General features: G+C 41.3%; 1 protein-coding gene across 1 annotated transcript in view; it reads left to right on the top strand.

The window, feature by feature from the left end:
* SLC1A1 (solute carrier family 1 member 1) overlaps window positions 1-23,881 on the top strand; it is a 73,100-nt gene that overhangs the window by 33,686 nt on the left and 15,533 nt on the right. The window contains exons 2-6 of the mRNA XM_033123614.1: window positions 426-566; window positions 15,742-15,834; window positions 17,506-17,620; window positions 18,830-18,872; window positions 20,301-20,399. Of these exons, the coding sequence (XP_032979505.1) occupies window positions 426-566; window positions 15,742-15,834; window positions 17,506-17,620; window positions 18,830-18,872; window positions 20,301-20,399 (491 nt within the window). The remainder of the gene's footprint in view (window positions 1-425; window positions 567-15,741; window positions 15,835-17,505; window positions 17,621-18,829; window positions 18,873-20,300; window positions 20,400-23,881) is intronic.

Genomic DNA, 23,881 nt, shown 5'->3' with positions numbered 1-23,881 from the left:
TGATAAAAATATGAGAAAAATTAAAACTTACATGTAAACTATAAAATACGTAAGATATCTAAGCTAGACAAAGAATAAGGGTGGTATGTAAAAACAGAATAGTTATATTGGGTTGACCAGAGAACTAATTTCTTTTCTTTCTCACAGTATTTTGTGATGTTTTGTCATCGTAAATATTGAAGGAGAAGAAATGAAAATAAATTTTTCACATGAACAATATTTTTTACAGATTTACCAAATTTCACTTTCTCCTCATTAAAATGTGATTTGTTTTTGAAGCCTAAAATTTACAGACTCATATAGGAGATTATCTAAACTGGTTTTTTTGCCATTAAAGTTTGTGCTTTGGGGGGAATTTTTCCATAGAAATTTATTACAGGAGAACTCAACAGTGTTCTTTTCTTCTTTCCAATCCTGTTTCTTAGGGATTGCCATAGGAGTCTTGGTTCGAGAGTACACCAAGCTGTCTAATCTGGAGAAGTTCTACTTTGCCTTTCCTGGAGAAATCCTAATGAGGATGCTGAAACTCATCATTTTGCCATTAATTGTATCGAGCATGATTACAGGTACCTTGAGAAAACTGATGTTCTCTATGATTTTTTTAAGGAGTTACCACTTAAATTGTTCTTTTCTAATTATGGAAAAAATCAGAAGAATGTATTTAGTGTATCCAACACACACACACACACTCATATACACACATTCCTTACTTGGAAAGTGTGTATTTGCTTGAGTGGAAATATTTCATAATTCACAAAGTGGCATTTCTCTGCCTACAGTACTGTCCACCACAGCTCAAGTCTTCATTTTGACCAGAATATGATATCCTGTGAGGAAGATGCCATTTTCAAACATATTATAAATAAAACTTTCCAGGGCACAGAATTTAAAAAAAATAAAAAAATAAAAAAGCCACTCTGGTCACTGAAATGTCAGCCAGTATTCTCTGGGAAAATGTGGTTGTCAGTTTTGATCACATTTTCAGTAGTTCACTCATCTGTTTCCCAGCTGCAGCTGTCCTGCCTCCTGCCCTCTCAGCAGCTGCCTTTGGGTCCTGTCCCATTCTCTTCACCCACTTCACTCCTCCACAGAACTCAGAACTGGTTATAAACCTGCCCTGGAACTTTGCCCATGGGACCAGCAGCCACATCCTGTGGGAAAGGTTTAATTATAGGTTTGCACCATATTTTAAATGCCTAGTATTTTTAAATCTGAACCTGTGACACAGTTGATTTCAGAAATGATTTTTCCCTTATTGATCATTATATTGCAGGTTCCCTTTAAAGGGCAAGCTCCCGTACGTACATGGAGATTAATTTGGTTTACAAAATTATCATTTGTCTGGGTATGGCAAGCTTCTCTGTGCATTTCTTAGTTTCTTGTACTTACCTTAATTCTGGCAATAGGCAAAATTGTGGCATGACAGTCACTAGTGTTGCCAGCTTGAAAATCAGGGTTTTATATGGCCATGCAATTAAGATTATTGACATACGAAAAGGTCAGACAATAAAGCTCGCTAACTTGCCACTGTGCACTTAGATGAACTTAATGGTCCAATCTTCATATCCTCTTCTAGAACATTTTTCTCTCCACTGCCGCTAAAGAGACCTGGGACTGATCTACGTAGAATAGTGGACATTGGCTGGGGAAGGGAGAGGGATGTCAGGATCTGCTGCATTCAGCAGTGGCGTTGCTTGAAGGGCTGTAGATTTAGCCATTGAACTTTTCAAATGCCAAACCAGTCTGACTAGAATCCCTTAGGAGCCTTGTTCTTAACTGGCCTTGGTGTTCTGGGCTTATTACAAACTTAAAGAGAGCATTTAATTACTTTTATTTATGAATTTAATTATGTTTTGAAGTGCCTGGCTTCTTTTACTCCCTGCAGCCTGAGGGCTAAATCAGCAGACTAGTTGTTTGTACCATAGAATGTTTGTTTCTTTAGCTTGACGTTATTGTAAGCATTTAAAATTTGGAAGATTTTATGTAAGTGTATAGATTTCTGGCTTTCTCTGAAAACAATAAAGATCAAGAAATATGAACCCATTTACCCACACACCAACTGTGGTCTGGAGCCGAGAGACAGCTACTCTGTTTAGTTAGGGCCAGTGCATTTGAGGGCACCGCTGTCCCCCCAAATGCCTGTTGCCTAATACCTCATCCACTTCATTGATTTACCTTACCTACTGGCCACTGCAGGCATTACCGCTACAACCCCGTAGAATTTTCTCCATATCAAAGATTCTTAATCTTTGCTTAGGCTCCTTTGAGAACGTAATGGAAGCTTTGGACTCTCTCCCGAGAAAAATGTTCACAGGTGCACAGAGTATATACTGTATTTTGCATGCAGTTGCACAGGTTCATAAACCACCTGGTGACCGATGCTATTTAAATCTTGTATCTATGGAGAAAGGTATGGAAGGTTGATCCAAATTAGGCAGCAAATTCAAAACTCGTGCAGTAAGCCAGGTTTTAGAAGAAAAGGTAAATGCATGCCTCAGTATACTAGTTGTATGATATTCGACGTTTGGAAATATGTACAGCTCTTGGCAGTCTATAACTGGTGAGATTTTTGCAGTCTGGCTGTTTTGGGTGCTATTTCAGCCTTGCACTTAATCTAGGAAAATAATTTGCAACCCTCAGCATTCCACTTGCGTGACCCAGCTGTTTTTTGAAGCTGTAGCACAGGTCTGGAAATTGCTACATTTTTCCTTCACCAAACCCCTACTATTAATAGGAGTTACAGAGCAGAACAACTACCCATGCTTTTGACATAGAACAAAAAAATCGGTCAAAGATTTAAGGGACATGAACAAAGCAGGATGGGGACAGTGATTCCATATTCATGTTTTAAATTGTCAGATAAAAAGGAAAAAGTAATAACTAGTTTTGGCAAGGCTGTGGGGAAATGGGCTCAATCATACATTGTTGGTTACTGTATAAATTGTAATAAACTTTCTGGGGGGCAGTTTGGAAAATGCTCGGATCTACCCGTTTAGTAATACTGCTTCTTAGAATTTGTCATAAAGAAGCAATCAGAGATATGTTCAAAGACTTAGGTACAAGAATGTTCATGATAGGATTTTTTTTATAATGGTGATAAATTATGAGCCATCTAAATGTGTATTTTATGCATAAATTAGGATTCCATGCAACTATTAAAAACCGTGTTTTGGAAACATTTAATAACATGTGGAAATGTTCCTATTATGGTATAAAGTAAGAGCGTTCCATTATATAACAGGATGTTATTTGCAATCCACATTTTATTAGAATTTATGTACATTTTAAAAGTTGGGACCAAAACCAAATGGTTAACAATGGTTAGATCTGGATAGTAAGAAAATGTGATTCCTTGGGTTTTCTTTACATTTTTAAGGAAAACACGTTACTTTTATTTGTTTCTATTTTGTATTTTCTTTCTTTTTTTAAAATCTTTATGTTTGTTTGTTTAAAAAAAGAAAAAAGTGGAATGGATTGTGCCCTGTGTTCCTCCAGCCTTGCTTCTGGGGGTCCCCACTTTTCTCCTCCCCAGCCCTGCTAGGTGTCCGTGCAGCTCAGCCCCGCCTTTCACCCACCCACCCCCCTGCAGTGGCGCTCAGCCTCCCCCACCCAACTGCAGGCAGGAGGCTAAAGCAGAAGTTAGAAAATGCTCAGGAACCCCCAGGAGCTCTCCCATTTTAAACGCCAGCAGATCAATAGCTTATTTTATCCAAGACTTAGGCCAATGGAGGATGCATATTGGAGGCTGCGCAGGATTGAATGAGCCTGAAAGATACATAAATTAGAGATAAAGACACTGCAAAAACTGAGACCGAAGAAGACTAATAATCGGTGCTTCGGCATAAAGGAAACTCTCTTGCCAGATTAACAAGTAGGGAAAAAACCCTCTGCCGTCAAAGCCTCTGCTGACATAAAAATACTTACTTGTATAGATATTTAAAAAAAAAAAAAAGAAAGAAAAAACCAGGAAGAATCCCTCTTCGTGTGATGGTGAGGGTAAGATGTCATATTAATCAGAGAAATTTAAATATTGACTGCCTATTAGATGGTATCAAGAAATTGTTGATAATTTTGTTAGTGGTGCAAATGGCATTTAGTTACATAAGAAAATATTCTTATCTTTTAATATAGGGATTAATGTAGGGATTTAATGGGTTTATGTAGGGATGAAATGACAATGTCTGGAATTTGCTTTAAAACCAAAAAGAGAGAGAAAGAGAAGGCACAGAGACATGATCTCCAGGCATTTTCAGAGGCTGTAGGCACTAACAGAATTCTACCCATAATTCGCATCCTGAGGGTCACACTTGTGCCATAGACAGAATGTCTCTGCTTGAGCCCTGTTAACATTTAGGTCTGAAAGCTGTATTTATATCAGACCATGAGAGAAATAACAAGGGAAATCAATGGCTTCTGAGCCTGCCTGAAAATGGTAGCTCTGCAAAATCCTGGCCCAGGTCTCACTAGCCAGTGAGTTTAAATTGGGGTCACATTTTCTTTCATACACAAATTGTGATGATGTGAGCCTCCTCCATAGGAGCAGCACAGAAATGGAACAGCCCCTGGGCTCCCGCTCCCAGAGGTTCCCTGAGCGTCTTTCCAGGACACTGTCTCAGTTGTGCTCAGGAGGCAGTCCCCACCTCTTCCGCTCCTGCCTCTTTGCCACGACCACCTGGGCCAGAAGTGCTCTGCTGGGCACAGCTGCCAACCCTGGTGTCTCCTCTGGCTGCTGCCACCCCTCTGATCCTAGGGAGCTTCCCCCTTTGTTCCTCCCTCCTAAGATAGGAATGAGAACTTAATTCTTCATAGCGCACCTGAGAGCAGGCTCCTTGGGACAAAGTTTTATGAAAGGCTGGGGGATCAAAGCAAATGGAACACCAATGGTGACATCTAGCTGCTCCCTGAAGGGGCTCTTCTGAGAGCCCAGGGTCCCATAAGAGAACTGTCCCTCTGCTTAGCTGCCATCCTGCCTCCAGGAAGCTGGGGCTGCTTTATCCCTCCATATGAAGATGTTCCAGGCATTGCCGCACCCTGCACCTCACCACCCGACACTATTCTAAGAAGTTTATCACACAGGTCCTCCTGTCCTGGCCCCAGAGCAACCGCCTCCTGGGATGCTTGCCACTGTGGAATACCCACGTCAGAGGAAACCCCCCCACACACTACAGGCTCGCACTACAAAGGATACCATTAGTACCTGCTGGGTGGTGGCATGACCACCCAGCTTGCAGGACTCAGAGTCTGTCCAGGTTGGACGATGCCAAGTCCATGCCAGCTCCCATGCAGTTCCCTCTCCAGAGCAACATGTCCATTCCTACCCACTCCTGTGGCACCTTACTTAGGATTTCCTACAAATGCTGGCTCCTCAAGAAGCAACACCCGTTTGCAGCTCCATGCACTCCAAGTTTATACCAAGCCAAGAAAATTCCCTCCTTTCCCTCCACCCCAAGCCACAGAGTCCCTGGGTCCTAGTACTGAAGACTTCAGTGGAAAACCTTTGTGATCTGTTTGTGGAAGACTTTCCAGTTTCCACAAGAGCACTGGCTGGGTAATGGATTTATATATGTGGGGAGCTTCTCCAAAGATAAATTTAAGACTCCACCCTTGGAAGATTTAAAAAAAAAAAAAAATTGTTCCAAACTTTACATGGTTCTTACTCCAACTTCTACATCAGGATTTCACATTTCTTAGGTCTCGATCTCACCTCTTAGGGCATAAGTTTTCCACTACTTTTTAACAAAGGCTTAGATACAAACAATTAAACAGCCAGGTGTAGAATATATACGTGAGTCAGTTTCTTTTCAAGCAGGGGTCTGTAAGCTTTTTTTGTAAAGAGCCAGATAGTGAATATTTTAGGCCTTTCAGCCTGTGGAGTCTCTCCAACTACCCAACTAGTTGTCACAGAAAAGCAGCCGTAGACAATATGTAAATGTTGGGCTTGGCCGTGTGCCAATAAAATATTTATTTACAAAAAACAGGAGGCCAGCTGGCAGGTGACTCCTTCTGAGATGAAAGATTAGATTCTGACTCTCAAGATACAGTCTAGTTATGGTGGAATCCAGGTGACAAAATAAACCAACATACCAAACACACTCCTACCAAACAATGAGTGTAAAGGCCCTGAAGAGACCCTGAAAAGTGGAGGATGGAGCAGGATACAGTGAAGTCAGTCAAGGTTTTGGGAGACTTCTATTTTTAAATGCAAGCTTTGCAGGCGTGACACACTTGGATCATTTGAGCTTGGGAAGGAATTTTTTTTAAGGATAAGTATTCATTTACTCATAAGCAGCTGTGTGCCAGGAAACTATCCCACATTCCCCCAATGGAAAGAACTGTGCCATGCGTCTCCCTACAATGGGGTTCAGTTTAATTCAACAAACATTTTTAACCCCAACTGTGTGAAAACACTTAACAGAAAAGCACCTATTAAGAGGGTGGGGTTCCTACCACTCACCTAATCATAGGCCCCAGGTTTTCTGATAGTCAGGTGCACGAGGTCCCTTGTTGACAAGAAGGCATAAGAGTTCATGATACACATGTCAGTTGGTTGTACGGCTCACTGTTAGGTAGCTAAGAGCATTCAGTGTCCACTTCAGCTGTGGGGGGAAGTATGCATGCTTTTCTTGAAACATTGGTGATTTTATATAGTTACGTCTCTATGAAGATTGCCATTTCAAAGTGATTTACAAACTTAAAACTCCATGCTGGAGCATAAGATTATACAAGCTGAGAATGAACGTCTTGCCTCATTTGCAGCATCTGAAACCACTGGGCTTTGCCTGCATTTCAAGGAGTACCTACCTCCTTTCTCTTTCCGCAGCCTTGTATGGGAACCAAGAATATAAGATGGCGTAGCAGTTTTGCACAAATGAACTATAAACATTTCCCTAAGACCATCAGGAAATTTGTGTTGAGTTAGAACACAGCTACTGAAGCCTGGAGAATGAGCTTTCCTTCTGCCTAAACTGGTACAAGACAGGTTCATGGCTCTATTTCACTATGAGTTAACTTGGTTTTGTCTCCTAAAAAAGAAAAAAAAAAAGCAGTGCGAAACCACGGGGGGATTCTAAGGAACCTCTTATGTGTTGAATGTAGGCACCATTTATTCATTCACTCATTGATTCCATCTTCAATGTCTCAGGCTCTTGGTGAGCACTCAGATACAAAAAGAAGCCCTATCCCGCAAGAAAGAGAGAACATTGCAATGCTGTGTGATAAGTGCTTTGTGGGAATGAGGACAGCGGAGGGGACACCGGGGTGGAGTTTTAAGGAAAAGATAGCAATCAGATGAAGTCGGGTGGGCGTTGTAGGCAGAAGGAAGTAGCAGAAGGCGTGGCATCTTGGAGGACAGTGAGACTTTGGAATGCTAGAGACCTAGGGACAAGGAATGGGAATGCAAGGGGGAGCATGTGGCGTCCTGGGGTCGTGTGCCTTCCTGAGGGCTCTGGATTGAGCCTGTGAGCCTGGGGAAGCAAGTTACAGCAGTGACTCCTCCCTGCACCTTCTCCCCGAAGGGCCACCCTGAACGAAATTCAGGTGGGCAAGTATTGTACAAGAAAAAAACTCAATAACACTTGTTAAAGATGGTAAGGCGGGCTTTATCCAGGCGCATTGTGACGGGTAGGACCCCCTGTAGTGCGATTTTTGCCATGGGGGATACAGATTGGGCTGAACTCTGAATGAGTACAACAGGAGCAAGTGGGAACTGATGGCGAGGAGCAGGGTTGGGGGGGCGGTCAGTGGATGGAAAATGACTAAGAGGAAACATCAGGGGTACAGGGGATTATTGGTGTAGGTGGGCCAGGGTAATCAGACTTCAAGGTGGATGGTGGAGGATAAGCAACCTAATTAGATATTAATATGGATACAGGGTGGGGGTGGGTTTCTGGTTAAATTCACTTAGCACGGTTCGTGCTAAAACTAGATTTTACAAGGAAGTATATACGTGGGCCTAGGAGAAGTTGCAGGAGCCGGACTAAAGTTTGGTCAAGCAAAAAATCTTCGTTAGTGTCACTAGATAGAGAGGGACAAGAGTCTAGTGGTGAAAAGCACAGATGCAGGAATCAGCCTGCGCAGGTTTGAGTCCTGGCTTTGCTATTTACTAGCTGTGACACTTTGAACAAGTGATTTAACTTGTCCTCAACTGTAACATAGGGAAATAATAATCCTGTTCATGGTGCATTTAAAGTGCTAGGTCATTTGTTTCATTTATTCTTTTGTCTAATATTGTCAGAAGTGTCGATGTTAAGAAACATCCAAACCTGTAGAGAATTTCTTTAAGAGCTTATTGGAGCCAAAACTGACAACATATGCCAGGAAGCAAGGTCTCAAATGCTTCAGGGAGTGACAGTTGGGCAGTTTCTCTCCTGTGGATAGTTATGCTTATTTCCAAGGTGTATTACCCTAGATGCGCAGAAACAATGGACAGGGCTTGCTTACGGCAAAGATGAGCCTTTTACTAAGAAGTTATAGGCCTGGGGCCTGACTATCCCCCATGACCTGCCCAGTGAGGAATTTATGATCAGATCACCCTGTGAGGGTACTTTCTGTAGAACCCCTTTTTCATTCACAGAAATGTCTAGAAAGCCTGCATTGGCATCAGAACCTGCAGGGCCACTGTGAGAATTGAGCCACACACATGGGAGTACATACAATGCATTCATTCTAGAAAGGAAAACAATATAAAAAGACTTGCTCTGCCCCTGGTGTATGAAGTTCACCAGCGTACCAGTAGCTTCTACCCAGAAGCTGGAGCTGCCAACTTTATAGGATAAGGAGAAGCAAAGACAGAGCCCGGTAACAATCAGGCTGTGGTAGAAAACCAGAAAAGTTTCACTGAGCTCTTAGCTCTCCTGAGGTCGAAGCGCTGATGCGGGCTTTGAAGGGAATGGATGAGGCCTCAGATCCTCTGAGGTGTGTTTAATGCTTTTATTAGACAATAAGCCTCCTAGGAAAGCTCATGGGGTCTTCTAAGAAATTGGTCCCAGTACAAATACCACCACCCTTTGTGGTATAAAAAATGTGTTAAAACAGCTTTCCGGACTGCTGAGGAAGCAGGAGACCAGCCCACTGCTTCTTGACACTTTTTGAACATCAAATGTGAACCTGCTGACAGAGGCTGCAAAGTGACCTTTAGTTGGTTCTGCCTGAGAACCAGGTTATTTCGTTAACTTCACAGAATAGTCTACAGTGGTGATAGAACCTATTTTAAGGGAGTTCTTTGTATTAAAATCTCTAAGAAAAATAGATGTCCTGGTTGACACGTGCACAGAAATGTATTTTGCATGTTCCCCCCTCTGCCTTTCCTCTTCCCTTTTAACGTACGAGGGGCATTAATCCAAGCTGCAGAGATTTTTCTGTGCCCTGGGTGAACAAAGTGAGATGGTATCTAGCCTTGTTTTCCCTGGGAATGAATTTGTGAATTTAATCCTCATAGCAACCCGATAAAAGGAGTACAGTAGGTGGGACCTTACCTCTATCTTTAGAGATGAGGAAACAGGAAGTTGAAGAGAGATTAAGCCGCTTTTCCAAGATCACACAGCTCCTAAGGGTAGCACCTGGGACTGACACAGAGTGTCAGGTTTCTGGAATATTCTGTTCCAGGGACTGTGCCCAGGGACCAGAGCCTGGAAAGAATGGCCTGAGGAAGACAGCCGTACATAAATAACTAGGTTGTTCCTTCAATCCACACATTTACAGAGCTCCTGTTATGTGCTGGGCACTGAGGACGTACTGTGAACAGGCAGATTCTAGGTCTGCCATCAAGGAGCTGATAGTCTAGTGAGAAAGACAGATGTTCAATGTACCCGTTGATAAAAAAATATGAAACATGACATGAACAGGATGCCAAGTGAGGACAACTGGAGAGCCTGATTCAGCATGGCGACTCGGGGAAGGACTCTGAGGAAAGAACTCGAAAGTAGCCAAGGGTAGGGAAAAGTGGTCCACTAGAGGGAAGAGTCTTTGTACATCCTTGAAATGGGCAGGCGCTTGGTCTGCTCCAGAAGAGGGCGGGAGGAGGGTGAGGCCAAGGGAAGGTGGCACAAATTGGGACTGGGAGGCAGGCAAGCACCCTTCCTGCAGAGTCTCGTTAGCTGGAGCAAGGATTTTCTGTGTTACCTGAAGTGCCATCGGAGGCTTATACCTGCATGTGAAATGGCCTGATTTATGTTTTTAGAAGATCTCTTTAGGGACCATGCGATGAAGAAATACAGAGGGATTGTGGAAGAAGGAGTGAGGGAATGAATGAGTTAACACTTAAGCGCCTTCCGTTTGTTCGGTGACATACTTCACATTGAGCATTTCATTCAATAATAATGGAGGCTGCGTGCTAAGTACAAATTAAGTTCTAGGCACTGGACTAGGTGTGTGTTAGATATGTCTCATCCTCCTAACAGCTGTGCAAGCTGTGTACTCCTCACAATTACCCTGTAAGAGGTAGAGGCATTTTTAAAACCTTCATCTGATAGATAGGGAAACTAAATCTGGGAGGAGAAAGCTGGGACTTGGGCCCAGTCTGTCCCCTCAGAGCCCGTGCTTTTCTCTCTCCATGCCGATGGCTTCTCTGCTGCTGACAGAAAGACAGAATCATCCCAATACCCAGGTGCAACAGTGTGTTCCTTGGATGTGGTGTACATTCACAATTGTGATGCACCATCAAATGCCAGACTAAACAAAAACTTCCAATAACGAAGTTAATTCTGACACCTTAATCACTAGGTGGAGAGATGGTCACACAAACTTTATTTTCCAGGGGGTGGCAGCTTCATCAGAGAGCTCTCAAAAGGAGTCTTTTGCTCTCGGGTGTTTATTTTTAAAACATGCTATTGTTTAGCAAACGGCAACGGCTTCCTTTGTAGTGTTTTTATAAAAAGTTCAAATAGATTATTACTGTGTTGGCCATGAGCCAGCACCCCAGCTCATCAGAGCCTCTTCTGATGAGGTGAAAAACCAAGTGTGGTTTCTTAACACAAAGAAGTAGCAGGTGCCCCTAACTTCTAAGGACAACTTTGGTTTGTATCGCTGTTTCTAGGTCACAGCCCAGCCTCAGAATTGTCCCTGGTTTTAAAGCACAACCTTGGGCTCACTGGTAACTGGATTTGATAAAGAAAAAAAAAAAGCCAGTGACACTTGTTAAAGATAATAAAGCAGACTTCATTCAGGACCATCAAGATACAAGTAGGGCCCGTGACAATGGGATTTTGCAGTGGAGGAGAGAGATTGGGCTCAACTCGGATTATAGCATGGGCAAGTGGGAACTGATGGCCAAGAGCAGGGTCGTGGGTCAGGGGATGGAAAATTACTAGAGGAAACATCCTGGGTAAGGGGGATTTTGGCTAAACTGACCTAACCTGCTTCTTGTTGAAGATAGGCCAGTGTGATCAGACATCACCTGGGGGGGTCATGGAGGACAACATCTGATAAGCTGATCAGATACCCAGAGTGATCAGATACCAAGGGTGATCAGATATCAGGGTGGGGGCTTCTGGTTAAACTGACTCAGCAGGTTTCTTGCCAGAACTGGAGTTTGTAAGGAAGTACACAGATGGGCCTCAGAGAAGGTCCATAAGACAGACTAATGTGTGGTCAAGCAAAGAACGTTTGTCAGAATCCTGCTCCTCTTTTTCTGGCCAATGCAAGTGCTACCTGCTGCAAGCTGCTCCTGGTCACCTCAGCCAGGTGGCACCTCTGGCTCCTCTGAGAGCTCGCAGCACCTGTGCTTTGCAAAGCATCCAGTTTTTAGACTGGATGGAAAAGATGCCGTTTTTTTAAGTTTCCAATCTGTCGCAGATCAATAATCTTTGTAAACTATAATAAAATGAATTACTGGAAAAAGATATACAAAACAAAGACATACAAAATGCTAGCCGTATTTTTGGTTATTACAGTCAACAGATATAAAAAGCATTGTCCAATTGCCATAAATGATTTTAAACACCTTTGATTTCTGTGGAGATCTCGTCACACCTGCTCTGTAATGTATCCGTGCACAGTCCCTTCTCCTTCAACTCCCAGAGGGGAGGTATCCAGTCCCAGAAGAAGTGACTTCTGGGAGTGGACTGTAAAGAGAGATTGTCCTCTAGACTTCACAGGACACAAGCCATGGCCTGAAAGCAAGGAAGCCAGGTGGCTATTGAGAGTAAAGCTCCAGGATAAAGCACGGTGATATTTCACCTGTTTTTAGGACAAAAATGGGTGTGTCATGTGTCCTCCCCCAGTAAGGGATGGGGTCATATTTTTAAGCACTGTGTCATACTGGCTCTATCCACATGCTATACAGTCTAGACCTGCACTACCCAATGGAACTTCCTGTGATGATGGAAATGTTCTTTATTGGTGCTGTCCATTGCAGTAGCCGCAAGCTGCATGTGCCTAGTGTGACTGAGAAACTGATGGAGAGGCACGCTCTTCAGAGTCCAACATCTAGACTAAGGTACCATTCACACGACATATCCATTGAGCTAAAGCACACATTCTCCACAGGAGAAATAGCGACCCCAAGGCAACAAAAGCTGGTTTTGGGGAGTAAGGGAGAGAAACTTACGCTTTTTATGTGAAAAGCACATGTATACAGTTAGTACATAAACAGATATAAAGTTTGTCTATGACATTAAAATTTCATGGGAGTGGCCATTAGGGAAAAAAGGCTGGGGGTAGTCATGGAGTGGAGTACATACTAATGGGAAAAAAATGGTAGAGAGACACTAAGATAGTAAATGTGTTCTCACGTGGAGGTCTGTCATGGGTGGTCACCCTGGAAACCGAACCAAACTGCCCTGTACACGTGGTTTCTAAGGAGACTACCTGATGAGTTTCTAGACTCTGACACATGTATTTGTTGAAGATATTTCCACCAAGAATCTTATTATTATGAAGACTTTTATTGGAAGCTGGGTCCTGGAATAGAAAGTGCCCATGGCGAAATCATTCAGACAAATTAAGACATGTTAACATATGCTGGAAACAATTACCCACATAGATTTAATTTGTTTCACTGCTGGAAGAAAACCCTGAGAGGACATAAAACACATACCGGAGACCAGTTCTGCAGCCACCCTGTGAGCCTGTCACTTATCAGCACCTAGGGACAGGGAGCTGCTTAAATTGGACATCTATCTACCAAAGACTTGTATATCTGAAAATACATCCTCTACTAGGTCAGGGACACAGGTGCTTAGACAGTTACTCAAGAGTTCTCTTCATTTCCTTGTTTTTCTTTTAAACTAGCATATTGTTATAAATAATGATTATAATTGTTTATCAAAATAATGCACAGAGCTCTAAAATGGAATAGACACATTTTATAATCATATAATATGCTTAGAAAACTTATAAATATGCATTATTGTTAGCTTTTTTTTAAGAGACCAAAATCGAATATGAGATACTCCATTTGTTTCTGAATTACGGCTTTCAGTGTCTCTTGATTTTGTTGTTGTTGTTGTTATTGTTTGTTGCAGAATTTTTATTTTTAATTGTCTTCCCATTAGGAAAAGAAAGCCTTTTCAGCAAACTGTATTTTTCCCAAAGGAAGAGAATAGAATCTATCATCAAGGTTACTGAAGGATGTGACTGTTGCAATATACCCATCATATATATACTGGGGGTGCCAAAACAATGTATACACGTGACTTGTATTCATCTTTTGTTATCGGTATATATTGAGTATTACAATTTTAAAACAGTTTTTTCCTTTCTTAAAATGTGTATACATTTTTTGGCGCCCTCTGTATATGGTAATTGCACAGTCTTGTCCAGCAGGTTGGTGAATGGGCCCTGAATAACATCCCCGGGTGGCTGCTAGAGGCCAGAGGCCCTTCTCTCAAAACATTAACTTCCAAAGGAGCAATCAACAGCCAGAGGGATGATGTGTTTAGACTGAGAGATGACTTGTTCTGTCATCATCATGATGAGAGCTTCCTTATAGATTTTTCTCATACATAAGCTGTTTCATTATATGTGAGGAGCATAATCCTCCCTTCACTTAAAAAAATAGGTAGGCCTTTTATAGTGTGAGGAGCGAATATAAAAGCTACTCGAGACTACAGGTTTACTGCCTTTTTCTTGGGGTTGCTTCATGACAACCTGTTCATTTTTCCTACTACCTTGTATTTCAGGTTTTTGCAAATAGTTATGGGACAACTCACGTGTGCTGCAGACTCAAAAAATCATTTTCGGTGATTATTTGATTTAGAATGTAATTCTCTTTTTGGAAATCAGGCAGGGTAGTCTGAAACCTCCAAATGACAGCTTGCTGAAAGATGGTTTGGTGGCTTCTCAGCTTGCCCCGTGTCCCACATAGAAATAGCCCATTTAGAGAAAGCTGCATCATTAACTCCACTTCTACAAGCATCTTTGATGAAAGGCAAGGCTTTCTAGCAAGGAGGGATGTATGCCTTCCACCTCTACAGCTATCCTTGGCATAACTCTTGCAAGTCCGGGCAATATTCATTTTATGGCAGCCAAAGACCATTTGAAACTAGATCTAATAATGTGGCCATAAATCTCTTAAGTCACCTGTGCCCTCAGAACTTTTTATTTATATCCTGCCTCTTTAAAATGGAAATTTTAAGGTATGTCACCGTCAGAGCAATACACAGTAAAATTGTTAACACAGAAGCAATTTGAAAATCATGAAAAGAAGAAGGAAACATGCTCGCCAGAATGGTTGATGAAATTACTGTGATTTATTATTGAATTTGGCCCTGAGACTATCTAAAGATCCAGCAATAAGTGGGTGATTAAATACGATATGGTACAGCCACATGACAGAAGATTACGTAGCCTTTAAAATTACCATCAGGGTGAATTTATAATAATAATAAAAAATGCTTATATAATATAGTATTAAAAAGAGAAAAAGGATTAAAAACTATACCATCTCAGCTCTGTTTACAAAATGTTGAGAAAAAATACTGGAAGAAAATTCACCAGATATTAGCATAAGTATGTCTGATGAGGTGAAGTGATTTTGTTTCCTGATTTTTTTCTTTTCTTGATTTTTGTTTTCTTTTATTCGTTTTTCAGATAATTATAATGAACATATGTTACTTTTATAATCACATGTAAAGTTATCTTTTAAGTTGACTCTGAGCTTCCTGACAGAAAAGGCAGAAGGGGAAACAATCATGAGTTACACAGTTTTCATTGTGTGATGAAATAATTTCTCAGTTCTTCAGGATAAACTTTTCCTTCATACTGAATTCCAAAAGGATGTTGAGCGCTGTACAAATCTTGATCAAGTTCTTAGAGCAAATGTAGATGGAGGAGGGCTCCTTCTGACTATGTCTTATGACTCCCCCCCAGAGGAGCCAAAGGCGTGGCGCTCGCTATGGGTTGAGGCAGTGAGGGTTCACCAGATGGGGAATGGTCACTCACTAGGCTCCCATCTCTCAATGCTGTTTGGAATTCTTTTTTAATTAAAGTTTATTGGGGTGACAATTATTAGTAAAGTTACATAGATTTCAAGTGTACAAGTCTATAGTACATCATCTATATATCATGTTGTGTGTTCATCACCCAGAAATATATGGTGATGGAAGGAGAACTGTTTGGAATTTTTGAAGTGCTTCTTTTGCCCTTCGCATCTTACCCAAACAAATGTGTGAGATAAGCCTAGCAGATCCAGAGATAGCTCTCAGCTCTGTATTTCACACCTGAAGGATCGAATCACCACCAGTCCTGGAAATCAGTCTCTTCCAAAGCAATGTAATTTGACATCTCCCCTCTTCCCCCTTTTAGGTGTTGCTGCACTGGATTCCAACGTATCTGGAAAAATTGGTCTGCGTGCTGTCGTATATTATTTCTGTACCACTATCATTGCTGTAATTCTAGGTAAAGTTTATTTCTGAATCCCTTTTCCTCTGCATAATTGTGACTTTTCATTTAAAAGTAGTTGGACTTTTTTAAATGTACAATTTTTTAAAAATCAGAAAGTAGTATTGTCACCCGATCATGAAGCTTTTTGGCTTGAAGTCTACACAGCCCCTTTTATATGAAGAAAACAGAATACTGACTGAATTTCAGCCACAATACTTTTCACTAATGTCTCCAGTAAGAAACAGAATGAGCGTGACGGTGTATGCCTTATCAGGATCCCGGGGTAGAGGGAAGTGAAGCTGAGAGCTTATACAGTCTTTAAACTTGTTAGTCAATAATAGTGGAATTGAGTCATTATACAAGATTTCCAGAAAGATGGCATTTGAGTTCATTTCAAATTTCACATAGTACTGAAAGCTAATGGCTAACCGAGTCTCGCCGAGTGTAAATTCCATATGAAGAAAGGGAGGAAGTTCTGAAAAGGGAATATAGCTGCTCTGATACCTTTGGCATTCTTTTGTGAAGAACGTATGGTCCATCCTTTGTGACCTAGTGTGACATTTTAAGAAGGACGCCCACAGTGAGAAGAGCGAAATGTACTCAGATGCAGCCAGCTTAACCCTCTCAGCTCTGCTTTAAGGAACTGAGAAGACGCGGGGAGGTTTTAGAGTTACTAGGCCAGGGGACCTAGGAAGGCCTGGATCCTGCCTTAAACTAAAGCCATATCTCCTCACAAGGTTCCTGAGGGAGGCCAACACAAAGGAAAAAGCTGGGTATATATACTTTCTGTAACCCTGAGAAAGAAGAGCGGACCACGTCCACTCATGGCCCTTCCACGGCCCAGTGACGACTCCTACTAGCAAAACTGACCCATTCAGCATCCTGGAAGTGCTACCCGCTTGGATTGGCTTTCCCCCTTAGGAAGCGCAATAAAGGGCATGGGGACTTTTGTCTTCTTCATTCCTCTCGTAACAACCTCCGAAGCCTTGATCTCCTACAACCTCCCACCTCTGCTCAGACACCTCAAGTGACCACAACCCATTACGTCAAAGGCCAAAATGGCACTTTCAGGTGCTCTCCATTTGGACAGTTCTTCCTTACAGTAAGAACTATGTCCCCGTAACTCCTATTTTTTTTCTTCGTTCCACCCCCTGAAAGTCACACGGAACAACAACTTTTCCCAATCCTAACCTGTTTTGAGTTACACAACAGCTTTCTGGATATTTGAAGGCTTGTGGTATGGAAGGAAAAGAAGGCTTGATCTGTGTGACCCTCAGGAAAATAACCAGCATCTGTGGGTAAGAGTTGCAGAAAGATATTGAACGAGTGCCTCGAGTTGGAAAATAAATCACCCTCACCCCCTGCCTAGGCTGACGTCATAGCCTAGGCTAAAGCTAAAGAAAAAAAGAAAATTTTCATCAGCAGGTGTTTCCAGAACCAATTCTGGAATGTAACCCCTTCCTTTTTAAAGAAAAACACAGGAAGAGTTCTTCTGCTTCATTTAAATGGAAAAGTAAGGCTGCGGCTGAGGTCCCAGCTGAGACTGAGCATTTTGGTTGGCCCTCCGGGTCCCCATCCCAGGATTGCCTGGTACCACTGTGCCCACTGGTTCTAAGAAGGATGCACTAGGGGTGCCAGGTGCCCTGGAAGGGTCTTAATGCTTGTGGGTGCTGTCCTTGGTCACAGGTATTGTGCTGGTGGTGACCATCCAGCCTGGCGTCACCCAGAAAGTGGATGAAATTGACAGGACAGGCAGCAGCCCTGATGTCAGCACAGTGGATGCCATGTTAGACCTGATCAGGTGAGTGTCTTGCCAGCAGGGTGGCTTCATAGGCATGTGACCTGTGTGGTCACACAGGCCCCCGTGTTTGGTTTAATGCTCAGCTGTCATTGTCTTGAAATTTTTAATAATTTTTAATTGTGCATTTTCATTTTGCCCTGGACCCTGCAAATTACAGAGTCAGTCCTACTTGCCAGGTTGTGGTTCCAACAGGGAACAGAAGGAACAGGCTCCTCTCTCAGGATTCAGGATGGACAGAGATGCAGAAAGTATACTTGTTGCATTAAGATGTTAGGTTGGGTTGCACGGTCAGTTCTGAAGCACACTTGAAGAAATAAATGTTTTAATTGTACAGGAAAAACCCTCTTATCTGAAGCATTCGAAGCTGGAAATTGGTTAAGTTAATAGATAGCAATTAAAGCAGAGAATCACAAAATAATGACAGATATGCATTACATATTTTGTTTACACTTAAAACTTAAAGGCATTTATTTGCCAATTTTTTAATGTAGGGTCAAGTTTTTTGAGTGTGTCAGTTGATTGTAATTTTATAATATTTCTGTTGCATATGCTTCCCTTATAAATGCATCATCTACAATTTCCAGATTCAGTTTCCATGAAATAGAGCAGGCAACTTGCAAAGAAAGCTGACTGCTGAATCCTTCCAGTTTTTATTTCAGTTGTCTTCCCACACCTAATTTAACCACAGAAATGTTAGTCATTTGTCTTGATTGAGTTTCCAGGCACTCAGCTTAGTTTTTATAGAAACCATACCTTCCATTTCACACTTACATTTCATTGATTTATATAATTTTCAATTCCATAATTACGATGATAATTGCAATTGGCATAAAGAATTTGGCAAGAAATGTAATGGACTCTTGGTAAGCATACATTCTCGTCAATGAAAATAGAAATATGCAGAATCTGAAAGTGGTCTCTAACTGTGAGTGTCCACCTGCCAGTACAGTGTTTCACCAAGGACAGCAAGCGTATCGGTTACTCAGTGAATCAGTTAAGTGATGTTGCTGAGCGTTCTATACTTGGTTGAAACTTAACTGGGAAAAATAAATCTTAATACCAAGAAGTATTATGCAAAGGAGAAGCCAGAAGAGAAACCGGAGAACTAATTCTGTATTACACTTATTTCCACCATTGTACCAATGTGTTGGTTATGACAAACAAAACACTTTTGCCTTCACATAACACTGCTTTTCATGTCTCCAACAGGAACATGTTCCCTGAGAACCTTATCCAAGCCTGTTTTCAGCAGGTAATTCTGACTTTTGCCCGCAAATTGCTCCCCTCTTCCCATGACCAATTAAGATTTTCTTTTCCTGGTCTGACCCAATGAATGGAATTAGCCCATCAAAAATGGCAGGAAATGCACCTGTGAGTGGAGGGATTTCGGGTGACTCCTCTGTTCCATATCCCTGGTCATTCCAGCCACAGTGAAGTCCCTGTTGTAACTTGTCCTGCTCCCTTTTTCATTAAGCTGTTTTTCCCCCCAAAGAGCTCAAATGGAGCAAGTAAGGAACTTGTCAAACAAATGAGTGTTTTAAAATGTGGTTCCTAGTACCGATCTTTGGAGAACCACATTATATTTGTGAAGAAACTTAGACTGTCTGCAGGTGCCATGCAGTTAAAAAATAAAAGTAGTCCTCCATCTTCTCTTTCCTTTCCCTTGTGGGGAAATCAGTGTCTGACTCGCATGCGTGGTTAGTGTTCCTGGGATTTGGTCTTTTCCTTCATCATTCTCTCCCCATTGCTGGCACTCTACAGAGTAATGTAACAAAGCCGTGATTTTTTCTCTAGGAAGATTTAACAATCTCTTCCCTCCATTTCCTTCAAGCCTTTTTCTCTCATTTATCTATGCACTCAGACAGCTGAGTCTATCACACACTGCTGAATTCATTTACATAAATTACATGAACAGAGACCTCTGTGTGTACCAACAAAATGGCAATTAAACGGCTCCCTGCCGACCTCCAAGCAGCACAGAACCACCTCTATTTCAGGGGTGCCTTTGCATTTCAGCCACAGTGGTCACTTGTCAGGTTCTTGGTGTTGGCAGAGCCTCGTAGGAATGACATTTATGCCTGGAGTCATGTATACTAGCTCTTTCTTAATCTCTCGACTGAATCTGTGCAGAACCAGAAAGGGCTGAAGGAAGGGGATTCAACAGAAATCTCATGGAATAGCCCTAAAGGGAATGTTGATTTTGGAATAACCATATGGTTGTTGATGTTTATTAAAGTCACAGTGACTACATTTATCAAAGTGATGAGGTGTTTCTTCCAGACTACAAATAGTAAATGAATAAATAAATAGAAACAAAAAAATGATTGACAGGATCCCTGTAGAGTCTGTCTGTTGACGCACCTACAAATAAAACCTATACTTTCTTTTCACATTATTGCTCCATTCATGTGTCCTTTATTATGGACGTGAGAGGACATTTTGACATCATTAAATGGTGGCTGTGGGAGTAAGCGGTTTGGATTTCTCAATTCCACTTTTGGTTCCAAAGCCTCATAAAAGGTACTGTCAAAACCTGGAGCCAACAGAGCCCTCTGAAGTAGAACCCTGCAGGGGCCCTTGTTTGGTCCAAGTAACGTATTCCTGTGGGTTAGCCTCAGGTGCTCAGCAAACTCTTCCTTCGTTTATTTCTTTGTCCTTTTTTTCCCCCTCCAACTTGCAGTATAAAACCAGGCGTGAAGAAGTGAAGCCTCCCAGTGAGCCAGGGATGAACATAACAGAAGCATCTGTCACTCCTGCCATGACAACTGCTATTTCCAAGGTACCATTTCCTTCCTTCTCATCCATGCTCCTTCCCCAGTCGGCAGAGGCTGAGTCGTGAGTCGTGAGCAGGAGTTGGAGTACAGTCAGCCCTCATCACTCGTGTGTTCCACATTTGTGAATTCACCTACACGCTAAAATGTATTGGCAACCTTAGAGTCAACACGCAAGGCCCGTTTGTGTCCTTTGTAGACACGCAAAGAGCAGTGAAAATGTTAAGTCAGCCCGTGCACATGTTCCCAGCTGAGGCTGAACAAAGCAGAGCTCTGCCTTCTTGCTTCAGCTCTCATACTATATACAAATATCCTTTTTGTTGTGTGTTTATGCCACAGTTTTCACATTTTTGTGCTTTTTCATGGTGATTTTGCTGTTTATATTTTTTTAATTTTTATTAAATTTATTAGGGTGATATTAGTTAGTAAAATTATAGGTTTCGGGCAGCCAGATGACTCAGTTGGTTAGAGCGCAAGCTCTGAAAACAGGGTTGCCGGTTCGATTCCCACAGGGGCCAGTGAGCTGTGCCCTCTGCAACTAGATTGAAGACAATGAGCTGCTGCTCAGCCCCCGGAGGGCGGCTGGATGGCTCAGTTGATTATACAACACGTGCTCTTAACAACAAGGTTGCCGGTTCGACTCCTGCATGGGATAGTGGGTTGCACCCCCCCCTAAAAAAAATATATATATAGGTTTCAAGTGTACAATTCTCTAATACATCATCTATATATTGCATTGTGTGTTTACCACCCACAGTCAGATTTCTTTCTTTTCAAGTGTACAATTCTCTAATACATCATCTGTATATTGCATTGTGTGTTTTAGCACCCAAAGTCAAATTTCTTTCTATCACCATATATTTGATCGCCTATACCCTCTTCTACCTCCCCTGTTCCTTACTCTCTGGTAACCACTAAATTGTTGTCTCTGTCGATGAGATTTTGTTTCTTTGTTTGTCTTGTTCCTTTGTTGCTTTTAGTTTTGTGTCCCACATATGAGTGAAGTCATATGGTTCTCGACTTTTTCTATCTGACTTATTTCTCTTAGCATGATAATCTCAAGATCCATCCATGTTGTTGCAAATGGCACTATTGGAGAAATAGTCTTATGGCTGAGTAGTATTCCATTATATATAGGTACCACATCTTCTTTCTCCAATCATCTATCGAAGGACACTTTGGTTGTTTCCATGTCCTGGCCACCATGAATAATGCTGCAATGAACATAGGGGTACATTTATCTTTATGGATAAATGTTTTCAGATTTTTTGGGTAGATACCCAGAAGAGGGATTGCTGGGTCATATGGTAATTCTATTCTTAAGTTTGTGAGGAATCTCCATACTGTTTTCCATAGTGGCTGCACCAATTTACATTCCCACCAGCGGTGTATGAGGGTTCCTTTTTCTCCAGAGCCTCTCCAACACTTATTACTTGTCTTATTGATAATAGCCATTCTAACAGGTATGAGGTGGTATCTCATTATGGTTTTAATTTGCATTTCCCTAATAGCTAGTGAAGTTGAGCATTTTTTCATATATCTGTTGGCCATTTGTAAGTCTTCTTGGGAGAAGTGTCTGTTCAGGTCCTCTGCCCATATTTTAATTGGATTGTTTGTTTTTTGTTGTTGAGTTTTATGAGTTCATTATATATTTTGGATATTAGCCCCTTATCACAATTGTTGTTCACAAATATCTTTTCCCATTTGGTTGGCTGCCTTTGTTTTGTTGATGGTTTCTTTTGCTGTGCATAAGCTTTTTAGTTTGATATAGTCCCCATTCATTTATTTTTGCTTTTACTTCCCTTGCCTTTGAGGTCAAATTCATAAAATCCTCTCTGAACCCAACCAAGGTCCATAAGTTTAGTACCTATGTTTTCTTCTACACAATTTATTGTTTCAGGTCTTATGTTTAGGTCTTTAAGTTAATTTTAGTACATGGTGACAGATAGCAGTCTAGTTTCATTCTTTTGCATGTGTCTTTCCAGTTTTCCCAGCATCATTTATTGAAGAGGCTGTCTTTTCTTTGTTGTATGTTTCTGGCTCCTTTGTTGAAAATTATCTGCCCATATATGTGTCAGTTTATTTCTGAGTTCTCAATTCAGTTCCATTGGTGTATGTGTCTGTTTTTCTGCCAATACCCTGCTGTTTTGATTACTGTCGCTTTGTACTATAAATTGAAGTCAGGGAGTGTGATACCTCTAGCTTTGTTCTTTCCTCTTAGAATTGCTTTGGGTATTCAGGGTCTTTTGTGATTCCACACAAATCTGATGATTTTTTGTTGTTGTTGTTCTATTTCTTTGAAAAATGCCATTGGGATTTTGATGAGGATTGTATTAAATTTGTATATTGCTTTGCGTAACATGGTCATTTTAACTATGTTGATTTTTCCAATCCATGAACACAGACTATCTTTCCATTCTTTGTGTCTTCTTCAATTTCTTTTAATAATGTCTTATAGTTTTCAATGTATAGGTCCTTCACTTCCTTTGTTAAGTTTATTCCTATTTTATTCTTTTTGTTGCGATTGCAAAAGGAATTGTTTTTTTTCATTTCTTTTTCTGAAATTCCTGTGTTAGTATATAGGAACACAATGGATTTTTGTACATTGATTTTGTATCCTATAACTTTACTGTATTTGTTTAATGTTTCTAATAGCTTTTTGGCAGAGTCTTTAGGGTCTTGTATATAAAGAATCATGTTATATGCAAAAAGTGACAGTTGAACTTCTTCATTCCCAATTTGGATGGCTTTTCTTTCTTCTCTTGCCTGATTGCTCTGGCACGGACTTCAGTACTACATCTGTGGTTCCTAAGTGCAAGAAGACTGTGATGTGCCTTAAGGAGAATATATGTTTGTTACATAAGCTTCATTCAGGCATGAGTTATATAGTATGTTGGTTGTGAGTTCAGTGTTAATGACACAACAATATATATTAAACAAGGTGTCTTTGAACAGAAACATGCATAAAGCAGGTTATATTGACAAAAATGTTGTGAACAATGGTTCCCAGGTATTTAATCATACACTTGCCCTAGAAACAATGATTCAATATTCGCTAATTTAGTGTTGGTGTCCACTAAACACTAAATAACATAACTACCGAGAATAATGAGAAGCAACTGAACCACGTAGAGAAAAGAAGGAGCCCTGTTGCCTGTATAGCTCTGCCACCCCTGAGAGTTGAGTTGGGCACCCCAGGAACTGCTTTAGATTTGTAGGATTACATGAACACAGAATGCAGGCCCACAATTTCTTATTCAAAACTCTCTGCCCAAAGGGATTAGACAGCATAAATTGGTGACTACAATATTGCCACGGGGATATGAAAGACAGTTTGGGGAATATAATTAATAATGTTGTAAATGTTATTTACAACATCTGTAGGGTGTCAGATGGGCAAATGTCTTATTAGGGAGACCACTTCATGGACGGTGTAGATGCCTGACCACTGCGCTGTACACCTGAGGCTGAAGCTGACTAATATTGTATG

This window comes from Rhinolophus ferrumequinum, chromosome 12 (genome assembly GCF_004115265.2).
Source record: "Rhinolophus ferrumequinum isolate MPI-CBG mRhiFer1 chromosome 12, mRhiFer1_v1.p, whole genome shotgun sequence".
Lineage (NCBI taxonomy): Eukaryota > Metazoa > Chordata > Mammalia > Chiroptera > Rhinolophidae > Rhinolophus > Rhinolophus ferrumequinum.
The sequence above is the reverse complement of the archived record's forward strand: the minus strand, read 5'-3'. Positions and strand labels throughout refer to the sequence as shown.